General features: G+C 50.0%; 1 protein-coding gene across 2 annotated transcripts in view; it reads left to right on the top strand.

Annotated features, from left to right (window-relative positions):
* Nucleotides 1-14,354, top strand: part of KSR1 (kinase suppressor of ras 1) — a 164,672-nt gene that overhangs the window by 84,819 nt on the left and 65,499 nt on the right. For both annotated transcript variants that reach the window (XM_070390393.1, XM_070390392.1), the window contains exon 2: nucleotides 4,424-4,564. In XM_070390393.1, the coding sequence (XP_070246494.1) occupies nucleotides 4,424-4,564 (141 nt within the window). The remainder of the gene's footprint in view (nucleotides 1-4,423; nucleotides 4,565-14,354) is intronic.

The raw sequence follows: 14,354 nt of genomic DNA, 5'->3' as shown, positions 1-14,354 counted from the left end.
TCTGTGTTCACTGCTGGGGGAGGGTGATGGGGAGGGGCTTGGAGGCCAGGTCTCTGTGTCCCGAGAGCCAGAGTTCTTCCTCGGAGCTACACTGCGTCTTGGGTGTGTTTGGTGTAACCTGTGGAAACCTTCTGGGGCTTGTGTTTTTGTTGGTGGTGTTGTTCCAAGCTCTTTCACATATAGTTATTTTGACTCCAGCTTCTCTAAAACAATACCGTTTTATGGTAAGATTGAAGCTGAGCTAAGGGAGATTTCCCCAAGAGCCTTGATCTTACATGTCAGAACTGGAACCGGAGCCCAGATCTTTGAGCCTCGGACACTTGGTGAACACTTGCCATGCGTCATGTCTTGGTGATACCAGCGGCTGTTTGTCGGCTGACTTGATGCTCTTCTGCTCCTTCTTTAAGTCTGACTGAGCCTCAGGGCAGGCGCAGGATGCACGCTCATGACGTGAAAGAGTATCAGAGGTGGACGGAGACTTTCGTTCCAGCCTCAGTCCGCCCCTGTGGCCATGGTGCTGATGACTCTTTCCCTCTCGCCGCTGGGTCCCATTGCTGAAACCCCAGGTGTTCTTCCCTTCTGGAATTTCTATCTGGCGGTTTTGTGGTTAAGAGAAAATGACGCTACCCATGAAAGGCCCTGGTGGAGGCCCCTAGGGCTGGGCTGGCCAGCCCGCTGTGGTTTGTCTGGGAAAGTAACCCCTGGGTGGTTCTACAACTGTGGCCAACTTTCCAAAAAGTGAGAGCAGTCTTATTTTGCTTGGGTAGGCACTGTGCGCAGCACGCCGGACACCTCCTCCAGCAGAACACAAATCTGCAGGTGTCGTTTCTTCTTTCCAAGCTTCAGGACACCAACCCCCCCTTGCCCATGACTCATTCTCCTTCCTGGTCTTCACGGCCAGCCAGGGCTATGGATTGTCACCTGGGTACAGTGAGGAATTCCTTTAAGTTCTGCTGGGTCCTACCCACTAGTCACTCTGGCTGCCTTTTGACAGGAACTCTGAAAAAAAATGAAAGTGTTAATTGCTCAGTTGTGTCCGACTCTTTGCAACCCCATGGACTGTAGCCCGCCAGGCTCCTCTGTCCATGGGATTCTCCAGGCAAGAATACTGGAGTGGGTTACCATTCCCTTCTCCAGGGGATCTTCCCCACCCAGGGATCAAACCTGCGCCTCCCACATTGCAGGCAGATTCTTTACCATCTGAGCCACCTGGGAAGACCAGTGAGGACCTCTAGCAGCCTTTAAAAAAAGAAACCTTTCACTCCGCTTCAGGGGAACCCACTCTGATTTTTGAGACTTTCCTGAGCCATCACTTGTCCAACTGACGTTTGTTTTCAACTCTCATTTTAATAAACATGAGTGCCTGTCAGGGCTACAGAATGTAATATGTGTTCAGTTGTTCATTCATTCAACAAAGGTTTTACCATAGCAGACCATGCGCCAGGTGCTATGCTGGCTCCTGGGGACACAGTGGTGATCAGGTGATCAAGAACATAGACTAGGCACCTGGCCTCAGGGATTTTCCCACCTAAAGAAGGAAGAAGACAAGCCAAATATTAAATGTGTGATCTGATAGAGGACAAGGGCTGAGGGCCTGGAGGCTGAAAAGGGCTGGACTTGGTGATGGGGCTGAACTAGAGAAGCCCCCAGATCCTGGCTCATTGCCAAGGCCAGGTTGGCTGATCTTGATGTTGCCCTGTGTTGGCCAAAGTCTTAGCACAATGAACAGGTTATTCATCGGCTCCCAGGGGTGTGGCCCTTGAAACACTCCTGCTGGGGACGGATAGACCTCTTTGCTGCTGATGTCGATGTCAATGTCAGCAGCCCGACCTTGTTGCTTCATGCGGAAGAGAATGGTTTTGACTTTGCACAGTTAATTGATTTATTGCCCTATCTCTGGTCAGCAATTTGACGCTGTGGTTTGAGAGCAGTTTGGAGTGGAGGGCAGGCTGTGGGAAACCGTTTAATGTGGGGATGAGGCCCTTGTATTTCCTTCTCTCCTTCCTTTCTCAGGCATCTTTGAGCACACATTATGTGCCAGGTGCAATAATAGGCTTGAGGGGACAGTCCAACGCGGTGGGCATAGTTCCTGCCCTGGTGTATAATAATGGGGGACTAAGCAACCCACTCCAGCATTCTTGCCTGGAAAATCCCATGGTTAGAGTAGCCTGATAGGTTACAGTCCATGGGGTCGAGAAGAGTCGGACACGACTTAGAGACTTCACTTTACAACCTAGTTTTGGGGGGAAGTTTCCATACTATAGTTCAATCCTCCCACCTGACTGTGAGCTGGAATCATCCTTGCTCTTGTACAGATGAGAGAACCAAGACTCAGGACAATTAATGAACTTTGCTAAGGTCACACAGTTAAATGACAGAAACTAGATCTGAATCAGATTCTTTTTTTTTTCTTTTTTTAAAATTATGAAAGTATGATAACACATTTACATAACACATTAAATTATCAAAGTCTGATAACACATTTATGTTACAAGACATTGCAAAATACAAAACAAAGTTACATGTAGTTCTACTATATATTACAGTTCTTTTTTTAAGTGGATAAATTAAGATTTTCAGTTGGAGTTCCAGTATTGAATCCAGATTCTGTTCAACTCCAAAATCTGTGCTGTGTTCACTGCCCCGGGAGCTCACATCTGGAGGGGGGGACCCGGTTAGAAGCTTGAACATGAGGCCCTCTGTAATAGCGGCTCCCAGAGAGGTGTGGACAGGGCACTAGGAAGGGGAGAACGGGGAGGATTCTAATTAGCCTAGGGGGTCTTGACCAGACCAAGGACACTGTGGCTGGAAGAGAGAAGGACGTCCAGCTGCTACAGACATTTGAGCCAGAGGCCCAGGAGTACAGACGTACAGAAAGTATTAATATTTGAGGACCAGCTCCTAGGTGAGTGCTCACCTGGAGGACTGGGTGGGTCAGGGGTAGGGTGGAATGGAGATGAGGCTGGAAAAGAAAGCTGAGGTCCTGAACTCGGAGTGGCCTCTCGTCACACTTGGAGAAGGGCTCCCCAGGTGGTGCTAGTGATGAAGAACCCGCCTGCCAATGCAGGAGACACAAGAGACGATCTCTGGGTTGGGAAGATCCCCTGGAGGAGGGCACAGCCACCCACTCCAGTATCTGGAGAATCCCTTGGACAGAGGAGACTGGCGGGCTAGGGTCTATAGGGTCCCAAAGAGTTGGACACACTGAGATATTTACAGATAAAAGAACAAGGAATGAATTAGCAATAGCAAAAACTCTCGGGGGTGGTGGGGGGGCAGTAGGTACTGGGAAGTGGCTCCCGAGGGCAGGGTTCATTCATGCAAGACTTTGAAGGTGGTGCTTGTCTTGAGGGGAAGCTCCCGAGTTGCCATCTCGGCAGCTCTCATGGGGTCCCCGGGTCGCTGAGTCTCAGTGGGACCTTCCCTCTTTGGGTTGTCGCTCATTTCCCTCTGTTTGAGTCCACTCCCTCTTCTTAATCAGTCCCAGCTGCACTCTGCCCTGAAGGTCTTGCCCCTCCACATTCCTCAGCACGGTGTGAGGCTGTCGGGCCCAGCATTTGTCAAACAGAATACTAGTATTTACTCTTATTTGCAGCTTTAGCCTTTTGAGACTCTTTTGAAACCCGTGGATGGGCTTTGCCCGGAAAACGCATAGATTCATGTGTCTGAAATTTGCATGCATTTCAGGGAGCGGGTCTTGAAAGCCTCTTGGTGGACCCCAGTCAGGGACCTTGGCCAATAGAGCCACAGCCCACCGGCCTGGCCGGCCCTCAGGATGTGCGTGCCGTGGGCTGGGCACTCATGCTGAGGGCTTCGTTTCTTCTTAGCCTCCCTGAGAGGGAGGTTCTATTCTTACCCCCCATTTTCTGGAGCAGGAAACTGAGACTTTCCTGGGGGCTGGGCGTTCTGTAGCTTGTCGGAGGTCACAGGGCTCGGGTGTGTCTGAGCCCTCGGGTCCTAGCCCGGGTAATCTGATTCTTGGCTGGAAGTCTCTTAAGTGGAAGGTTACTCATCCTCCCCAGGCCCCTGCGTTTTTCACATCATCCATCGCTGACTGCCCCTACCCCTCCCCTCCTCCCAAGCAGGAAGCCCTTCTTCTTCCCGTTCTCTGTTCTGCCCAGTCTTGCCCATTACTTTCTGAAGAGCGTGGTCCTTGGTGGGAGGTGGGGAGGGTGGTGTGGCCGCCGGCCTTGGGTGGGACAGAGGGTGGGGGTTGGTTCTCTAGGCTTCCCTGCTGGCTCTCCCAGACCCTACTCCTCTTCTCCTGCTGCCTCGGTTTCCTGCTTCACCCTGCTTGAATGGCAGCAGAGGGGCCACCCGGCAGGCCCCCGTCCTTATCTCACGGCTCGTGTTTGCCAGAGCTCCCCGAATCACGTCCACGTGCCCCGAGTGAACCCGCTTTTCTGTCCTGGGCTCCCCGCAGGCGAAGCTGCTCCGGTACATCTGCAAGCAGTGGCACTGCAAGCTGAGCGTGGCTCCGGGCGAGAGGACCTCGGAGCTCGACAGCTACCCTCGCTTCAGCGACTGGCTGTACACCTTCAACGTGAGGCCGGATGTGGTACAGGTACGGGGACTATGCCATGGGGACTGGGGTCTTCGGGTGGGAGGTGGGCGAGGTGTCGAGCAAAGGGACCACACACAAACCCGAGGACCGGCTCCACAGTGGCTACGACCCATGGGGCAGGGGACGGCAGCCACAGGAGGGACCCAGGGACACGTGGCTCTAGCATGCGTCCTGGGTGCCATCACTCTATGAGCCAGACAGCCTGACCCCACCGCTCATAGGTTCATCATGAGGACAGCAGCCAGCGTTTCTGGAAACACTGACTGTGCAACAGACACGGTGTTGAATACTCTGTATAAATAATCTCACTGCATTCCCAAAAAGCCCTGTGAAGGAGTTACTATCATGATTGCTGTTTTACACTTGAGAAAATTAAAGCACCATTTTATACTTGAACAAATTAAAGCGTGGATAGGTCAAATAGCTTGTTTAAAATCATACAGCTGATAAATGATAGTTTTGGAATTTAGAAGCAAGGATCTGAGTTTAGTTTTCCCCTGTAAGGCCAGTAATAATACTGTTTTCCTTCCTTTGTTCTCTTTTCCCATCCATCTAACCTACCTACCTACCTACCCACTAAAGTAATCAACCAGTATGCAAGGAGAAGGTCAGAGGTCAGAGGCAGCTCTCCTGGGGTATCAATAAATCAGTGCTTGACAGGTGTTGTTCACCCAGGCAGGTCTTTTAAATCCCTCATTTCTCTTCTAAAATGGAAAAGATGGACTTTACTGTTGTTGTAAAAGTAACACGAATTCATTTTATTTAGACACTTTGGAAAACAGAAGAAGAAGGGGGAAACAATCACATACATATTACCACCACTCAGAGAAAAATCTGTGATCATTAAGATTTTGATAGTTCCTTCCAGCCTTTTTTTTTACCCTAATACTTAAGTCTTTAAAAAAAAAAAATCTCTAGATGGGTTAGACCTGTGCTGTCTAGTAAGGTAGCTAATATTATGTTCTTGGAATGTGGCAAGTCCACACTGAGATGTGTTATGATTTCAAAGACAAATTCAAAGATGTGCTGAATTCTGACGACGTGATCCAGAAAAAAAGAAAATAGTAATAACTTAATATTTAATCTGTTGAGATGCTATTTTGGTTATATGAAGCTAAATAAAATGATTTAAATTTATTTCATATATATTTACTTTTTAAAGTGTGGCTATTCAAAAATTAAAATTTAAGTATGTGGTTTGCATTATATTTCTCTAGGGCAACACTGATTTAAACCATCCTGAATAAACAATTTTATATTTTACTCTTATCATTGGACATGCTAACCAGCATGTTTTCCTTGTATTTTCACACTTGGTAACCACCTCCCGACCACTTTCTTTCAGGAGCTTTATAATGTCTGAGTATATGTGCTGTCGTTTACCAGGCAGAGGTTAATTCCAGTTGTTGACTATTGTATATGTCATGGTGGTTAATATTATTTATGAAGCTGCTTGTATATTTAAGAATTTTCACTAGGAGAGAGTCCTTGGACAGGAGGTGACTTGAACTTAAGAAATTCCTGTCATGGGTGAGAGAAGATGGGGTGAATGCGGGCTACCCACAGGGCTCTTCTAGCACCTTACACGCTCCCAGCCCTGGCCCTGGCCCCAGTGGTCCTCACAGTTGTGACCTAGGTCAACTTTTAAGAAGCTGGCAGAAAAGAGTTGGCTCATGAGAAGTTTGAAGGAAACTGCTTTGTGAGATGGGGGTGCCTTGGGTGTATTGTTAACAGTCACAGGCACGCATGCACATAATATGTGTGTTGTTAGTCGCTCAGTCACGTCGGACTCTTTGTGACCCCTTGGACTGTAGCCAACCAGGCTCCTCCGTCCATAGAATTCTCCAGGCAAGAATACTGGAGTGGGTAGCCTTTCCCTTCTCCAAGGATCTTCCTGACCCAGTTATTGAACCCGGGTCTCCTGCACTGCAGGCGGATTCGTTACCGTCTGAGCCACCAGGGTACCACCAGCCGCTTAGTCGCTCAGTGTGTCCGACTCTTTGTGACCCCATGGACTCATGGCCCACCAGACTCATGTCTGTAGCCTACCTGGAAGGTGCTGGGGCCCCACGTGGGCAGTGACTTGCCCAGCATCGCATCAGCGTCATCCCTACTTGATGATGAGGACCACCGGCTTCAGAGTGGCCAAGTTACTCTATGAAGGTCCCCAAGCTGTTAACAGGGGCAGACTTGAGGGTCAAACCCGGGGCTGCTGGACTCCAAACTGTGCCTTCTAACTTCCTTTCTTGGGCTTAAGACATCTTTGGCAGATGGCTTTGCTCCGTGAGGGATTTCCCTCAGATCTGCAGAGATATGAAATATGTTGGAGACCCAGCCTCACCCATGTCCGTCTTTGAGAGAGGAGCCAGCCATGCCCAGGGCAGAAGCTAGGACCCTGGAGGCAGGCTGCAGGAGCTTTTTGGCCTCTAGGGAGCCCTCTGGTGGCAGCCGGGACAGGGGTCTCCCAGCCGGGCCCAGAGGTGTCGTGGATCCTGAGCTAAGTGTTGTCTGAATCACAGTCACGCGTGAGGACTTGCCTAGTGGTCCAGTGGCTAAGACTCCATGCTCCCAATGCAGGGGACCCGGGGTTTGATCCGGGGTTGGGGAACTAGATCCCACATGCTGCAACCAAAGAAGACCCCACGTGCTGCAACTAAGGCCTGGTACAGCCAAATGAATAAATATTTTTAAAAAGCAATCAAAAAACAAAGTCAACTGTAATAGTCAGAGCTGGGTGTAAATGAGGGGAGAGCTCATTTGTGCACAGGTTCAGGCAGGCTAGAGAGCCCACGAGCCAGGTGTGTTTGGGAGCCTGGATGCTCCCTGGTGGAGGGCACTGGGGCAGAGTCTGAGCAGAAAGCAGCTGTGTGTGGGTGCTGGGATCGGGGTGAGATGGCAGGAGTGTCTCCGGTTGCTCGGTGTTTTACTTCAAGATATAGTGGAGACGCATGCCCCTCCCTCCATGTCCCCTCACCCCTCCACCTCCCTGCCTACACCATGGTCCAGGCCCCCATCCTCTCGCCCAAGCTCCTGCAGCAGCCCCAGAACTGTCTCCCTACTTTATCATTGACCTGCTTCATTCCGTTTTCCACACAGCATGAAGAAATGTAAATTGGACCACGTCATTTTCCAGGGCTTCCCATTTCTTTCCGAATAAACACCAGATGCCTCACACACTTTGACCTCTGCCTGTCTCTGACCTCATTTCACTAACCCTCCCCTTTACTCCCTCTGGTCTGACTTTTGCACCCACTCCCTTGCTCCCTGGGGTGCTCTTTCCTAGGCTTATCCCTTGGACATCATTGTAGTGTCAGAGCCATTGTCACCTCCTCCGTGCAGTCTTCCCTGATGGGCAAAAGGCCACTCATATTTCTTTTTCTTGAATTTTTTATTTTGTACTGGAGTATAGCCAACTTTCAGTGTTGTGATAGTTTCAGGTGAAAAGCGAAGGGATTCAGCCAAACATATACATGTATCCATTCTTCCTCCAAACCGCCCTCCCACCCAGGCTATACAGTAGGTCCTTGTTGGTTATCCAGTTTAAATATAGCAGTGTGTACATGGCCATCCCAAACTCCCTGACTATCCCTTCTCCCCAGCAACCATAAGTTTGTTTTCTAAGTCTATGAGTCTCTTTCTGTTTTGTAAGCTCATTTGTGTCATTTCATTTTAGATTTCACATGCAGGGGATGTCATACATTATTTCTGATATTTCTCCTTGTCTGTCTGACTTTCTTCACCCAGTATGACACTCTCTAGGTCCGTCTATGTTGCTGCAAATGGCATTATTTCATTCTTTTTAATGGCTGTCACTCCATGTTTCTTAACCCCACCAATTGTGTGGACTCTGACCGGCTCCCACTCCACTCTGCTAGGCCCTGATGCATCCTATGTGCTTACAGCCAGAATTGGTTCTAGAATAGGTTGTTGTTCAGTCACTCAGTCGTGTCTGACTCTTTGCAACCCCATGGACTACAGCATGCCAGGCCTTCCTGCCCTTCGCCATCTCCCGGAGGTTGCTCAAACTCGCCCATTGAGTCGATGATGCCATCCGACCATCTCATCCTCTGTCACCCCCTTCTCCTCCTGCCTTCAATCTTTCCCAACGTCAGGGTCTTTTCAAATGAATCAGTTCTTCGCATCAGATGGCCAAAGTATTGTAGCTTCAGCATCAGTCCTTCCAATGAATATTCAAGGTTGATTTCCTTAGAGATTGACTGGTTTGATCTCCTTGCTGTCCCACTTAAGAGTCTTCTCCAACACCGCAGTTTGAAAGCATCAATTCTTTGATGCTCAGCCTTCTTTATGGTCCATCTCTCACATCCATACATGACTACTGGAAAAGCCATAGCTTTGACTCTTCGGACCTTTGCTGACAAAGTGATGTGCCACCTAGGTAGGCAGGCGCACATTTCAGAAACCAAAGTTCCAAATGGCATGAAAGCCACACCCCTTTCCACAGTTGAACTCAGACAGAATCCTTTGACTTCTGAATGTCAGCGAAACCACTGTTTATTTTCCTAAATGAATGTTTTATTTTGGAATAGTTTTAGATTTACAGGAAAGTTGCAGAGTCCGTGCAGGGTTCCCGTCTGCACTCCTCACCCAGCGTCCCCTGTCATTAACATCATATATTACCAGGGTACATTTGTGAAAACTCAGAACATGGCATTGGTTTATGACTACTAATTACACTCCAGATTCCATTTGGATTTCACCAGTTTTTCCATTGTTGTCCTCTTCCTGGTCTAGGTTCCAATCCAGGGTACCATGTTGTTCTCTTTAAACATTTATTCATTTAGTTGTGGCATGCGGGATCTAGATTGAACCTGGACCCTTTGCTTTAGAAGAGCTGAGTCTTAGCCACTGGACCACCAGGGAAGTCTCACCACATTGTTTTTATTCACATACAAATTTGTTTCCCCCCCCCTTTTTTTTTTTTTAAATATATATAAGATGCTAAAATGGGATCATAGGATAGTATCATCCTGAGGTGTTTAGTTTGAATTTCATCTCTGTGTTGGTCCATGCAAGCCCACCTCATTCTTCTTTCTTTTAAAGTTATTTATCTACTTGTTTGGCTGTGCTGGGTCCTGCAGGCTTTCTTTAGGTGCAGACTTTCTCAGTGCTTCTCACTGAGGCAGCTTCACTTGTGGAACATGGGCTGTAGGGCGCACGGGCTTCAGTAGTTGCGGCACGTGGGCTCAGGAGTTGCGACTCCCGGGCTCTCGAGCACAGGCTCAGTAGTTGCGGTGCGTGGGCTGAGTTGCTCCAGGGCATGTGGGGTCTTCCCAGACCCAGCCCTGCCTCCTGCATTTGCAGGCGGATTCTTTGCCACTGAGCCGCCAGGGACGCCCACTTCATTCTTCTTTAGCAATAGAATAGGAAGAAGTTGGGTTTCTCCTCAGTATTTCAGGAATGGCTGTGTTGGAGCCCTCCAGAAGGTATCAGCTTGTGCCCAGTAGAAGCTGTGTGCCAGGCAGCGTGGTGCCTGGCATGTGGGAAGCCCTGGCATGTATTTGCTGGTGAAAAGTGACTGAGGAATGAGCAAGAGTCACAGTGGGATGCAGGCTGGGGGTGCCAGACTTGAAAACGGGGTCTCTGTCTTTTTTCTGTTCAGTTTTTGGAGAAAAGATCCAAATCCATGAAGCCTGGCATTTCCTTATGCTGAGCTGTGGGGGTGCACTGGTGCAGTGAACACCCTCAAGACGGTTTTGCCAGGACTGCTCCCGGAGGCCTCTGGGAATGCTTTTTGTGTGATGGGACTTGTCTCTTCAGTCTCTTGGGGTTTTCTGTTGCTCCTGACCCTTCATGGCTTCGTGACTAGGGCTCTGATTTTTCTCTCAGAAAAATACCTGCACTGTATGTGTGTGTAGCCCTGTGTCCATGCATAACCTCCTCCTTCCTTTTCAAAATCTCCTTCCCGGGCTGCATCCCTCGCCACGCATGTGTGCTAAGTCACTTCAGTCATGTCCAACTCTTTGTCTATGGACCATAGCCCGCCAGGCTCCTCTGTCCATGGGATTCTCCAGGCAAGAATACTGGAGTGGGTTGCTCTGCCCTCTTCCAGAGGAATCCTCCTTATTCAGGGATTGAACCCACATCTCTTAGGTCTCCTGCATTGGCAGACATGTTCTTTTCCATTACTGCCACCTGGGAAGCCGTTTGTCCTTCTAGAGTTATCTAAACATTATTTCAGCTTTGTCTTTAAGATTTCAGTCACCAGTTTGTGGTCATACAGTCTCCAGGAAAGAATGCCTTTCTGCTGTATGAAGAGAGGGGCTGGACATGGAAGTGGCCACAGGGCAGTGTGGCTCCCCTGGGGTCCTGGTGTGGACGAAGGGACTCTAAACTCTCCCTTCTTTTCCCACCAGGGACACACCCCAGCCCTCTCCAGCTCCAGAGCCTGCTTCGGGCCCTTCTGACCTGTGTGACCCCTGACCCCTTCTCCTCGGATGCTGGAGACAGGCAGCTCTGGAGATGCCTTTATCGATTCACCCAACCATCACACCTTTTTTCTAGAGTGACACCATCCAACAGAACTTTCTGTGATGCTAGAAGCATTCCATTCTGCCCTATGCACCATGGTAACCACCAGCCACATGTGGTTTTTGTGTGATGGGACTTGTCTCTTCAGTCTCTTGGGGTTTTCTGCTGCTCCAGGGAGCACTTGAAATATGTATAGTGCAATAGAGAAACCGTAATTTAAATTTTATTCTGTCATGTCGGTATGTATGTAAGTCGCTCAGTCACGTCTGACTTTGCAACCCCATGGACTGTAGCCCGCCAGCTCCTCTGTCCATGGAATTCTCCGGGCAAGAATACTGGACTGGGTTGCCATTCCCTTCTCCAGGGAATCTTCCTGACCCAGGGATCGAACCTGAATTTCCCGCATTGTAGGCAGATTCTTTACCGTCTGAGCCACCAGGGAAGCCCCTGTCATGTTGGATTTTCATATAAATAGCTACTTTGCTGTTGCTGTGATGGAGCAGTGCAGGTCTGGGTCCTGTGCTGGGAGCCAAGACTCTAATTGCTCTCTCCCCAGGGCCAGGAGCTCCCAGGCTGGGGAGAGGCACGGTCAACAGCCGGTGCTGAGTGCCCGGATGGAAGCCAGCCAGGGATCCGTGGGAGCCGGTGGGCAAACTCACCGTGGGTGCTAGTGGGCAGCTAGATGGGCAGGAAGGGAACAGAAACTGCAAAGACCTTGGGGTTGACAGAGCTGTGCTGTCCTTGCCAGGAAGAATTTGCAAAGATCTGGAAGGAATAGGTGAGGAAACAGGGTTGGTTCATGGGAACCTCCATGAGTGGAGTGTAAGGGTTGGGATTTTTACCTGAGAGATCATGGAAGGGTGTATATGTGAGAGAGGAAGAGAGAGAACTTTAGGGTTGTTTGAAGACAAGTAGATCTCCTCCTGGACTTCCTTGGTAATTGGGCTTCCCTGGTGGCTCAGACGGTAAAAAAAAATCTGCCCACAATGTGGGAGACATGGATTCGATACGTGGTTCGGGAAGATCCCCTGGAGGAGGGCATGGCCACCCATTCCAGTATTCTTGCCTGGAGAATCCCATGGACAGAGGAGCCTGGTGGGCTGCAGTCCATGGGGTTGCAAAGTCAGACATGACTGAGCGACTGCAGTCCATGAGCGACTGATACACACACACCCAGAACTCCTCCTACTGAGGAGGCTGGGTTCATGGGGTGGGGGGGGTGGGGGGGTGGAAGGTGAGATGGTGCCCCTACTGGTGAGGAGTAGGAGCGCCTGCCCTGAGCAGATCTGGATGGTTGGGGGTCGTTAAGATGAGGGAGTGGGCAGGCGAGTGAGTGTAGAGGCAGGGCCCCTTCTCTGGGCATCTAGAGTCACACACTGTGATTATTTCCGCCCTCCTCCCACCCTCTTCCTCATGTACAGGTTAAAAACTAAAAATCACAGCTTCATGTTCTGGCTGCAGCTGGGGAAATGATTTCACAGCCTGCTGGCATGGAGCCATTTTTTTTTTTCCTTTGGCAATTTCCCTGTTGGAAGTTGTTAAAGGAAGTGGCAAGCGCTGGCTGGGACCAGTGCTAGCATGGGAGCGTGGGGGATGCAGAGGCTGGATTCCAGGGCTGCAGTCACGGTCCACAGGCTCTTTGAACAAGCTCTTGCTGGTGGCGTGTTCAGAATTGAAGATGCAGGCGGGTCCGGTAAGGGGTTTATGTGGTGGCCCCCGCTTCCTCTTTCCTTGTATCCCTGTGTCTAAAGTCAGGTCTTCTCTTGGGGATGGAGAAGAAAGCTGCCTGACCTCTGCTACCATCTTGGCTTCCCACTGGCTGGGAGTGGCTGCAGCTCCGTGGGCCCCAGGAGGTAGGCCGTGTGGAGCGGGAGGCTGTAGAAGATTAGACCAGAAGAATGAGTGGGTATTTGGCTCCTGGATTCAGCTTTAATAGACGTGAATCCTGCCTCTCCTCCCGCCCTCTTCCCGTCCCTACCCTCTCCCTCTGGAAGCCCGAGGCCCGCCATCCTGACTGCCTTGCTCATTGGCAGCTGGGAGCATCCTTGGAATGCGGCCCACACCCTCACCCTGCCGCCTGCAGGGATCTGGGCCGGCTGTCAGTCCTACGGGCCCAGGGCTGCCTCCATACAGAGGAGTTGAGATCTCTGGCACTGATCTCAGTACCAGCTCAGTGTGGCTGGCAAGTGGAGCCCTGGCCAGTGGACTGGCCTGTGGGCATCACCCAACCAGTCAGGAGAAGACCTAAAGCCAGATATAGAAGGAAGAGGGAAAACTATAAGGGAGCACTTTATAGCTACTATCCTCTTTAATCCCTGGGATGGGGGTTGGGGGAAACACTAGGATCCCTACTTTATAGCTGAGCAAACAGGCTCAGAGACGCTGAGTGACATGTTAGCGTCACACAGCAGGCAGATAACCAAGTCAGGATTCAAACTCGCATTCTTGTGACTCCAAAGCCAGGCTTCCTTCCCCTGACAGATTTTGTCCTCTGACCTCTGACCCAGAATAGCCTGGCCTGGGGTAAGGATACTGTATGTAGTTGCCTGGTTGAATCGATCTTTTTTTCTTCCAGTCTTCCTCCCTCTCCACTCCCCTTCCTGCTCCCCTGCCCTCTTCCTCTCTCTCAGTCTCTTTTCTCTTTTTTTCCAGCCTTCCTTTCCCCCCTTCCCCACTCTTCCTTTCTCTTCTTTCATCCCTCCATCCTTCTTCCTTTCCTCAATCTCCTTCTTCTTTCTCTCCTTTCCAACCACCTGTTTGACATCCCATGATCACTTACCTTGTGCCAGGTACCCAGATTCATTACTGCAGGGGATTCCTTGATGAACAAAGTACAGTCTGCCCTGAGGGGCTTACAGGGTGGTGGGATGTACTCATCTCCAAATAACCATGGTGATGGGTCCCCAGGGAGGAAAGGATGAAACACGGCAGGATGCAGAGCAGAGGATGCCTGCTCACGTTTCGCCTGTTCATCCACGCATGCGCTCGCCCAGTGAACATGCACTTAGCTCCTGTTGTGAGTCAGGTCCTGATCTAGGCACTGCTCATGAGTTCCTGTCCTTACAAGACTTGCAGACATCACCCTCTTCCATGGATGAAGTGATTTATTTTTTTGATCATGAGCCAAAGTGCCCTCTTTTAAGCTTTGAGTGAAGCTTAAAAGAAGAGCTGACCTGGTTCCTAGGTATCTGAAAAATCATGAGATGACTGCTCTGCTCAGCCTGTACTGGTTGAGCATTTTTTACAGTGAGCTCATTTCCTCAATCTTTTAGATTTCTGGGCTACCAAGTCCAGCAAAACC

The sequence above is a fragment of the Bos mutus genome, chromosome 19, assembly GCF_027580195.1.
Source record: "Bos mutus isolate GX-2022 chromosome 19, NWIPB_WYAK_1.1, whole genome shotgun sequence".
NCBI lineage: Eukaryota > Metazoa > Chordata > Mammalia > Artiodactyla > Bovidae > Bos > Bos mutus.
Note: the sequence above shows the minus strand (reverse complement) of the source record. Positions and strands in the feature narration are given on the sequence as shown.